We start from the raw sequence: 10,495 nt of genomic DNA on the forward strand, positions 1-10,495 counted from the left end.
GGGCCCCCGCCCCCCCCCCCTTTTCCCAGCTCTTTCACATCTCCCCCCTGATAACCAACCCCCCCCCTTTTTTTTTTTTTTTTTTGCTCCTGTCAGTCAAGAAGACTCCATTTTACATTTTCACTGAGCTCAGTCTGCTTCCCCTCACTAACGCCAACCTGTCCTCCACAAAAGACGTCATCCGTAAAAGGTTATGTTTGTGTCCGCTTGTTGCGTCTTGAGGGGGCCCCTCTCTCGCCATGGCCCCGCTGGCTGTTGCGTAACCCCTTTTTTGTTTTGTTGTCGTGTTTCACAATGGGCGTCCAGTTAGCACCGGCAGCTGACAGTGAGTAGGAGGCCTGCAGCCCTGTTTGATGTGTCCAGCAGATAAGGCAGGCAGGGTAGAAAAAGGTGTAAGGTTGCTGTTATCACCGGTAATAATGGCAGCTGCCACGCAGAGGAAGTGTGTTTTTGTGTTTTGGTGCCTGATACGGTTAGTATCCAATAAAGGAAGAGGAAGGCGTGGCCGAGGCAAGCCGCTGGTGCTGATTAAGATGTTATGAGATGCTTATCGGGAGAAATGGATGATTTGGCTTTTCCCTGCGAGCTGCTGAGGGAGGATTTAAATAAATCTGTTGAACGTAACCCTGTTGTGTGCTTTCCAACTTTGTCAAATTGATAGCGACTGAAAGAAATGACAGTGATGCTCCGGATGGTTCATGCCAGCACTTGTAAAAAGATTTGATTGGGTTTTACTAATCGTGGCTTTTTCTGGCAGATGCTGATTTCCTTTGAGGTCTGACCTGCAGGACTCACACACAGTCTCAAAAAGTCTTGACTTTTCTTAGATCATTTTCCAGAGTAGGATAAGTCAGAAAAAATGAGTGTTGAAAAAATGTTTCAGTTTACAGATTCGATTGACAAAAGATTCAGAATTTGTAAAAATGCAGTAAACTTCTGTTACTTATGTTTTATCCTTGATTCTTGCATTCAGTTTAGGTTTTTGGAGTAACTTTGTGGCCCGTAACCGATTGCACCTCAAATTGGTAACCTGGGTTTTATAATCACTCCAAACAAAGCTCTGACACATCATTTCTTGTACTTTTAGATGAAGATAATCCAGTCCAGATTGTGGCTGGTCTAATTATAGATTTTAGAGATCTAATTATTTTTTGAGAGACCAACAGAAGTAGGAGTTATACGTGTTGATGTGTTTAATGAATACGGGGGGAAACAAAGTCTTTCTGATAATTAATTCCAGCCAACCATAGGAAAACTTATTTTAATTAGTGATTGTTTTGTGGCTCTTCTGCATCGAATGTTAACACTTATGATCTTTGAAATGTATCCAAGTTTGTCGAGCTGTTGCCAGCTGGGTACTTAAAAACGTTGCCTCTGATTAAATGTTATTTTAGGGCTGCGCAATAGGTTGCATTTCATCCAGTGTTTGAAATTTATTACAGCAGCAGTATTTTGTATTTCCCGTGCCATACATTTTTAAACCTTTCTTACCACCAGCAGATGTAGCCCTGGTTGTGTCATCAGGCACAGTGTTGTTAAAATGTAGTAAACTCTATTCTAACCTTTATGAAGTTTTGATTTTTATTTTTCCTGTCTACGCAGAGCGCTGACTGACCCTACTTGCCAACACGTAGTTGTAGTAAAGATTGTTGGGATTACTGGCTTCTTGCCACCGCAGGAAGTAATTAAAGTCTTTCATTGACCCTTTTTCTGGTTCGAATTTTGTACCTGGATTGTTGTGCATGTCTGGCAAATCATTTACAGAATGAGGAAGAGAAAAGCTGACTTCAACCTGGAGCTGATCAATGGCAATAACAGCTCTGCTGGAACACGCACACTTTCTCAGTCTGGCATTTTATCAATTTCTTTGACTAATTTTTGACACTTGTCACGTGCCTCACCGAGAGCCTAGAAGCGACTTGCGTCCTCCGGATGTTCATCGACTGTAAAGTCGCACACCGACTTTGTTGGACTGATTTGTACGAATGGCTTTGGTTGCAGGAGTCACTGTGAAGGATAATTTTCACACAGGGTGGCAAGAGAAAGCAAAAGCATTTTTAAAACGACTCGAAGAAGAACAATACCTGAATGTGTTCCTACTCTGTTTATGCCGTTATTCTCACCAAACAGAAATTGTATTCCTGCACTATATATTAACACGTTTCCAGTGAAATGAAAATCAACACATGGTGAACAATTAAGTTAGATAAGGTGATCTAAGTTGATGAGGTAACTGCGATTTTGGGTGCTAACCAGGGTAGAGCTTGATACCGTCGTTCTTTTAGCTCTGAAAGGCGCCACCGCTGTTTGAAACAGTTATTGCATTCTTGGAAAACAAATGTAAATCATCTTTCTGAAAATTTGGTGCGTCGGAGAGGTTAAGTTATTTAGTTCATTTCATGAACGTATAATATTTTTATTATTGTTTCTAATGGAACTTCACAGCAATTAAGCCGTTGTGTGTGGAGAGAAAAGTTTCATCAACGGTAAATCCAAGGAACAATAACCGAAAGGGTTAATAGCCAAGATTTGTTAAAAGAAAACTCCATTTCATTGCAGTAGTATGATGTCGCCATGGAACGTTCGGTCCTTTAAACTGTGAACTTTAGTTTTCAAACTCTCTTACCACTCTCACTGTCTGTGGTGGTGAAATAAGCTGCGTTCCCTGTCCAGCCTTTTTTCCACAGCTTCAGTTATTTTAAACTTCCTAATTATTGCTCTCACTGTAGATAGGGAGTGAGTTTAAGTTCAGCAGTAAGGGTCTGACAGTAGACAATAACATGTTAAACTCACGGTACGCTTCAATCAAGAGGTTAAGATAATTTAAAACAGGTTTTCACTTTTCTCGCCAGTAAAATTGTATTTTCACATTTCTAAAACTAGTTAAAATGTATTATTATGTGCAAGACATTAGAAGAACAAAAATATTCAGATTATAATTGTGAAATAAAAGGTTGATTTACTTAAAGAATTTCACCCATTTTTACCAAGGCTGCCAATAGATGTGAAGGTTTGCTGTATGCCAGTAATATTGTTTGACCTGCATCCGATTTAGAAGACAGAAGAATTTTTTAATTTTGTATTTATGGTTTCGTAGCTTTTTATTAGATATTGACCATAAAGTAACTGCTGAAGAAACGGGAGAGTTTTGAAAGAAGAGAAAAAAAGAATAGCAGGAAAACTGAATATTTGATATTTGATTTCTTCCTCATCTCATCCAAACTTTTCACTTTTCTTCCACATAATCTTGACAGAAAAACATCAATTTCTTTAGCTTTCAAGGAATTTTCCCCAACCAACACATTTTTCCTTGATTGCTCTAACACATCCCAGCAATGTGTGTGTTGTATTTTGCAAAATAAGTAACCTTGGTTTTTTTAATCTGTCTGTAAGTGACTGGCTGTTCTTTAAGTCTCCCTCATATGTAATGCATTTGAGTGTCTGGCTCATGCATTTGATGTTCATGAGTGTGTGTGCGTGCGTGCGTGCGTGCGTGTGTGTGTGTGTGTGTGTGTGTGTGTGTGTGTTCCAGCGTACAGCGACTAGAGATTATGAATGAGCTGGGATAAGCACTTTGCTTCAAGGCTTCATTTCTGTTAACTCATTCATGTCTGCTTCATTCATATCAGAGAGGGCATTATAGTCACTAACTCTCTGCAGAAAGAAGACTATTGGTTGGTTAGGAGAGATGAAGATGGCCAATCAAATGGCTTCCCTTCTCTTAAAGCAAATCAGAACAAAATGGCAACAAAATACTCCAGTTGTTGCATTTTAAATTTAGGTTGTAGTTGTTTGACAGGTCCTGTATTTAAAGCCTGACCAGGTCTGTGATTTATGAGTTACGATAAAAAGAAGTGGTAGAATCCCTGAATAAATTATAGATAAAAATGAGATCAGTTCTGAGTTGGTTACGATTACATAAATTGTTACACGGTTGACATTTTTTTTCTTTTTTTTTTTTTTTTTTTTCTTTTCTCCCCATTCAGTTTGTCAGAGCAAGAACATCAGGAACAATGTAACCAACCTCCGGTCACTGGAGAACTGCACCATCATCGAGGGCCACCTGAAGATCCTGCTCATGTTTGGGGCCAAGTCCGCCGACTTCCAGGGCCTCAGCTTCCCAAAGCTGCGAGTGGTCACCGACTACGTCCTCCTGTTCAGGGTCTACGGCCTGGAGACCCTCAGCGACCTCTTCCCAAACCTGACGGTGATCCGTGGCAACAACCTGTTCTTCAACTACGCCCTGGTGATTTACGAAATGCTGCAGCTGAAGGAGGTGGGCCTGCACAGCCTCATGAATATCACCCGGGGCGCCGTGAGGATAGAGAAGAACCCAGACCTGTGCTACCTGGCCACTCTGGACTGGTCCATGATCCTGGACTCGGTGGAGGACAACTTCATCGTGGCCAATAAGAACGAGCGGGAGTGTGGAGACGTGTGTCCCGGCACGGCACAGGGCCAGACCCTCTGCACCCAGACCACCATCAACGGCCACTTCAGGGGCAGATGCTGGTCGCAGACCTATTGTCAGACAAGTAAGTGCCAGTCTTCTTTTTTTCCCCTCCTTCATCTGCTCTGTCACCACTTCTGGTACGTCTCTTTTGAACCAGTCTAATAGAAAGGTCGCGAAAAATGGGATGAAACACTCAAACTTAGCAGGTCTGTTTCATGCCAATATCATGTTGTTTATGGTGACATGTTTAGAAACAGTCACTGTAGAAAATATGCTCAGAAGTCGACTGGTGTTTTCATCCCTAACGATGCGTTTAATGACGTCCGTAATGTGGAAGGCAGGAGTTATGGACACGCCGTGCCTTCCTATTAGCATTCATTGACAGGCTCTGTGTGGGCTGAATGAGCTGTAATTAAAGGCTGGTAGGTAAAAAGAGTCAAATGCATTGTTGAGTTGGGGAATAACAGCAAAATGAAAGGCTAGAATGAGAGGCGAGGCACGGGGAAAGAGGTGTCAAAACCTACGTGGATTTGTCAGCTGTATTCTGTTTGTTTGTGTGAAAATATATGTTTGGTCAGTGCTGGATCTCCTCTGGAAGTTTATTGTCTGACATTTGGCAAAGGATGAAGTTAAATGTCATCTTTTTCTTGGAGATTACAGCTTGGCTCTTTTTTTTTTAGGATGTCTGTTTCTCAGTCAAAGAGGTTAAAAATGACAAGATTGGCCACATTTACATACATATATGTGTGCGTGTGTGCGTGCGTGTGTGTGTGTGTGTGTGTGTGTGTGGATTCTGCATGCATTGTTTGCTCCCTGATTTGTCAATGCTTGATATCAGGGACACAGTACAGGAAATGAACTTCTCATGTAGAAGTAGGAAGAAGAAGGCCATTATAAGTCCAGTTTGCATAGAGGTTCTGTGCATTCAGGGCCGCTCAGTGCAACGCATTTCTTAAAAGTTTTCTAAATGATGTTTTAAATAATAATCACTTAAAAGGCTACATGGTTTAATTAAAATACATCTTAAATATCAGAGTCAGCAACTCTTGGAATATACTTTGAACCCAACGTAAAAACTACCCAACAAATCATTCCCAGCATGACCCAAATATAATAATACAGTTTGACACCTGGACCTATTCATAGCCTGGCATTAACAGAAAAAAAAAAGATGAAAGTTGGCTGATAAGCAAGTGGCTGCACGCGGCGCGTCAGAGGCCGTGTTTGCGAGCCTCCTTTGCTTGGGATAGGCCCGTTGGAGCAGATATGATGCAGCGCGCTGCATAATGCCATAGTTACACCGTCAAGCCTAGAGCCGAGCGCCAGAGCAGGCGCCGTTTCTAGAACATGACGCAATGCTGCCTGCACTGCAGCGAGGGGAGTGTGTGTGAGTTATTCCTGATGTATGTATAAATATGGGCCTGTAGGGGAGAGACGGCTACACTTTCCCATTAAAAACAAACAACAACAAAAAAAAACAAACAGATGTTTGTTTTACATATTAAAAATAGGAAATGTACATCTTATTTCCTGTTAATACATCACCAGGTAGGATTTCTTTGTAGGTTTTGATTATTTTGTTGCAGCTTTGTAGCCGCGCTCAGTCAGTCGAATAAAGGAAGCTATAGGATGTTTAATTTAATTCACTATTTTTTTTCTTCTTTTTTTTTTTTAGGTTCTGTCACAGTTTACAAACTCGCATGCACTCAGAAGTGGGTGCATGGGGAAGAAATATTAGACGCAGCATTAAAGTTTATATGCGAGTGGAAACTGTGGTGTTTTTGTGTTTTTACAAGGTTCCCCTTATGTTAGGTGAAAGCCGGAGGAGGCGGGGGCATGTACTCCTCTGATCCTACACTGCTCCTTCTATACAGGAAAACCACTGTACAAACGTGTGTGAATGCACTCCTTTGTTTGTGTGTGCGTGTGTCTACGCGTGTGTTTATACAATAAGGCTGTAACTCATCAGCAATCTAGAGTATAGAGATTAATTATTAAGTCATAAAACGATAGTAAAGTTCAGGCTCTAAACGAGTGTTGCAGCTAAAAATAATTAAACAAAGAATCAATTTGACAACTTCAGATACCCACAAGAAATTTGTCTTTAAACGCACCGCATAAAGAAATAAAGGTTAGTTTTAAGCTTTTCTATTGTATGTTGCAATTTTATGTTAAGCTTAAAAAGAAGTTCTTGTTGTGTGGCTTTTCATTTGGGGAAATTTCTAAATAAAACAGTAGGAGATTGCAAAACATGGAAGGATTATACAAAGACAAAAATACTGAATGGGAGCAAACAAAAAGTCCCTTTCTGCTGCTTTCGGAGTCACACAGGAGCCAGTGCGCAGCTTGCACAACTCATGCACACATAAACATACACATCATGTGGAGGACAAAAGCTTTTCAGGCTAAAGTTCACGTTGCCTTTGCCTACGTGCTTTATTGTGTGCTGTAGCTGTTTTCCAGCACACAAGGTGTCTGCTTCCAATCCTGGAGGCAAAATTGGCAGAGGGGAGATAACTAATGAACTGCTCGTACCCCTCTCTGAGGCCGACGCAGTCGCTCACGGTGCTCTCAGATCGTTGCAGATCCAAACACGACTTCATGCGTCATCAGACAGCGCTCTGTGATCCTCTCGACCAGAGGTGAATTTAAATTGGACAGCGGCCAGCTGTAGTGAGCAGGCCCTCAGTGGAAGGTCCATGTGACTCTGTCAACATGCACTCTAAAGACGTTTAATGGGTCATACGGTCATGGTGAAAAGTAAGGACACCTCCTTTTAATTCAAGATTGTAGTTTATCTTTAAAAGGACAGAAGAAGATAAATATCCGGGCCTTACTTGGTCTTTAAAATGAGTGACAACAACCTTAGAAAGTGAAGAAAAATGAAAAAGTAGTGATTTAAAAACTTTACTGTTCCAAACAACATGAAAAGAACAACTAATATCCAGGGCTAGCTTTTGTAATTCTTTTCTTACAGTGGTCCGTAAGTGTTAACAGCTCTATAGAAACAGAAATCATGGATGTTTATTCTGATATTCAGCAGAGAAAACAGCCATTTGTTATTCCTCGTTTACCGCTAAGAGTTCATTCATCATCAGAATTCATTTATTCATTCTGTTTGTCCATCCATCTATGCATCCATTTGTCCATCTGTCCGTCTTTCAATTCATCAGTCCTTTTGTCTGTCCTCCCGTCAATCCATTCATCCATATGTCTGCTTGTCCTTCCTGCCATCTGTCCTACAGCAGCAAACCTGAAAATGAATTATTCAAAAAGGAGGGGAAGCCAGTTATTTTGAAGGAGCTCATTACGGTAAAGTGTTGTTGTGTGTTTTGACCTAATTTCTTTTGTAAAATGACTCACGAAACAAAGTGATATCATAATGGGTTGTTGTGCCTTACAACTTAAAGAGGGTTCAGATGCCACAACAGCCCAGTGCTGGTTGGAGTTCACCTTTCAGCTTGTTGTCAAGCTTTTTCTTCATGTAAACCCTCTGCAAACGTACAAAACCCACAATACACACCAAAGGGAGTGTTTCCACTCCCACAGTTCTTAACAAGTCCCTAAAGCACCTCTTTTTTTAGTTCAGGCTTCACTTGTGTTGCCTATCTCCATCACCAAGTAAACACAATTACATAACACCTGAAATCCTGACGTAGCAGAGCACACCGGGCATGTGGGGAGTGGGGGGACCTTGAAGAGGTGAAATCATAGTGGGGTAGTGCGGAGGCCCAGATTTTCTAAAAAAAAAAAAAAAAAAATAAATAAACAAAAAAACAGAAAAATCAAAAGGTATGAATACCAAAGCATGAAGAGAAGTGAATGTCAGCAAGTCTGCATTAGGAAAAAAAAAACTTGAGCATTTCTTAAAAAGCGGTGCCTGCTTCTAAATGATCCCAATATTCCTCATGTGCAGTTTGTTCAGAAATGAAGGCCATTAAAGGCACTGGTCGCTAACTTTGTGCTATTATTTGTGTAGGTCTATTGCCAGGGTTGTGTCCCAGCAACAGTAACACAACAAATCTCTCCAAGACAGCCCGCTAAAGAAACACTCTGAAGACGTGAAGGTGAAATCTTGAACTTGAGATTTCAAAAGTTTTGCTCCAAAAAAAAAAAAAAAAAAAGTTTTTTCATGTAACCTCTTATGAAACGATAAAGGTTTATGTAGGGTATCGCGTGCAACGCGTTTCTCATGTTGTCTCAGCTGGGATCTCCGAGCTTCACTGGTGGAAACTTTCGTTGGTGACATTTCCATCAGTGTTTGATTTCTCATGCTATCAACCCCTGAACCCCTCGGTGAGGATAAGACGAGGAGGCCCGGAGGGGACGGCGAGGGTCGGGCTTAGCAAAAATAAACAGTGCAAAACAAACATGGCGGGGCATTTCAAGTGCGGATCCCAGGTACACACAGAAAAAACACTCACTCACACAAGCCTTTTGCCAGTGTGGCGATCGGCCAAAGTTAGAGGCGACGGAGGAGTGAAAGAAAGAAAGGAGAGGATTGTTTTTAGGATGGTGGTGCTCAGTGAGGCATCCTGTTGCTCGTCGCCCACAAACAAACACTCGCCTGGCCCCGCTTCTTAATTGGGCTTTCGAAGTGTTTCTGATTGGTCTTCCTCCACATTCACTCCTCTTCATGTCTTTCCCTAAACTTTCTCCCGGTTTAGTCTCCACAGTTGTTTCCACTGAGCACTAAATCGGTGTTTTAAAGAGGCTGTTAATCGGAAATAACCATTTAGTTAAGTGAACTTCAACAAATTGGCTTGCTAGGTGGTTCGTTTCTAAAAGGACTCCGAGTTACCCTATTGCTACGGACTGCTGAGTTCACACTGGTTAATACAAACAGTTCTTGTAAACTATATATTTGTTTTTATGAGTATCCTAAATAGCACAACCCTGGTCCCTCCCTTACCTGCTGCTGTGCAGAGCTGCTCGTAGCCTTCTCCCTACTAAGAAACACTAATTCAGCTGTTCATTTCTTAGTTTTGCATTATTAACATGGCGACGCTGTGGCGTTTTCTCCCAGAATGCTTTCATACTCCAAGAATCTCAGAGGCCCACGCCTACAGTTAAGCAACACATAATTCACACCCTGGCAGATTTAGGTTCAAAGTAATATTTACATTTTACCAACACATTTCTTCTGACTGGAAGTAATATTAACCCGTTGAAGTGGCCTCGCTAGAGCGTTGACTTGACTCCGATAAAGAAAGTTGGGAACAAGCTAAAGATTAGGGTGATGGCAAGGAGGCTTTTCAACTAATCTAAATCATCCAAACTCCAGCAGGAACATGCAAAAAGATGATCGGCAATTTCTAAGAAGGGTTTTATTGCTTTAATGTCGCAAAGATTTTTTTTAAAATTGATTATTGTGAAGAGATGTAAATTTATGCTTTTTTAAGAAATTGTTTTATCATCTTGACAGATGCCTCAATTTCTATAACGAGAATTTTTATTTATTTATTTTTTTTTAATGGAAATTTTAAGTCTAAATTCTCCTGGGATGTGAATAATTGCCTATTAATTCATGTGGATTCACCTCTAACTCAAGAACCAGAATTAATACCAAAATAGTTAATCAAATCTGACCAACAAGGTAACAACCTTTGGAACGTTTTAATTTGCCAAACATTGCCGTAATTCAGCAAACAAGCCTCCAAATAAAGAGTTTTTTTTTTGTTTCTACAATACATTTACTTAGATCACAAATCTTAAAAGACAGACAAATGGAGCAATCTGAAACGTACAAACAAACTTTTAATAAAATTAAATGCTTAAAGTCTTAAATATTTTTAAGTTAAAGTTTTGCTTGATTTTTAGGTCCACTGACTTTTTAAGAAACTGTAAGTTATTGACTTAGAAATGTGTCTTTTGTTGAAGACCCTTTTTAAAGTTTACCTAACCACCTGAAATGTATTCTAGAGCAGTGTTTTTCAACCTCTTTTGAGCCAAGGTACACTTTTTTAATTGAAAAAATCACGCGGCACACCACCAACCAAAAATGTAAACCAAGATACTCTGTAGCCGCCTATACTACATATA

At 40.6% G+C, this 10,495-nt stretch overlaps 1 protein-coding gene across 1 annotated transcript in view; it reads left to right on the forward strand.

The window, feature by feature from the left end:
- Window positions 1–8,947, forward strand: part of LOC106950675 (insulin receptor-like) — a 35,063-nt gene extending 26,116 nt beyond the window's left edge. The window contains exon 2 of the mRNA XM_015037685.1: window positions 3,987–8,947. Within this exon, the coding sequence (XP_014893171.1) occupies window positions 3,987–4,615 (629 nt within the window). The 3' untranslated portion in view covers window positions 4,616–8,947. The remainder of the gene's footprint in view (window positions 1–3,986) is intronic.
- The last annotated feature ends 1,548 nt before the right edge of the window (window positions 8,948–10,495 follow it).

The sequence above is a fragment of the Poecilia latipinna genome, unplaced genomic scaffold (genome assembly GCF_001443285.1).
Source record: "Poecilia latipinna isolate Pla-1442-1.1 unplaced genomic scaffold, P_latipinna-1.0 Scaffold415, whole genome shotgun sequence".
Classification (NCBI taxonomy): Eukaryota; Metazoa; Chordata; class Actinopteri; order Cyprinodontiformes; family Poeciliidae; genus Poecilia; species Poecilia latipinna.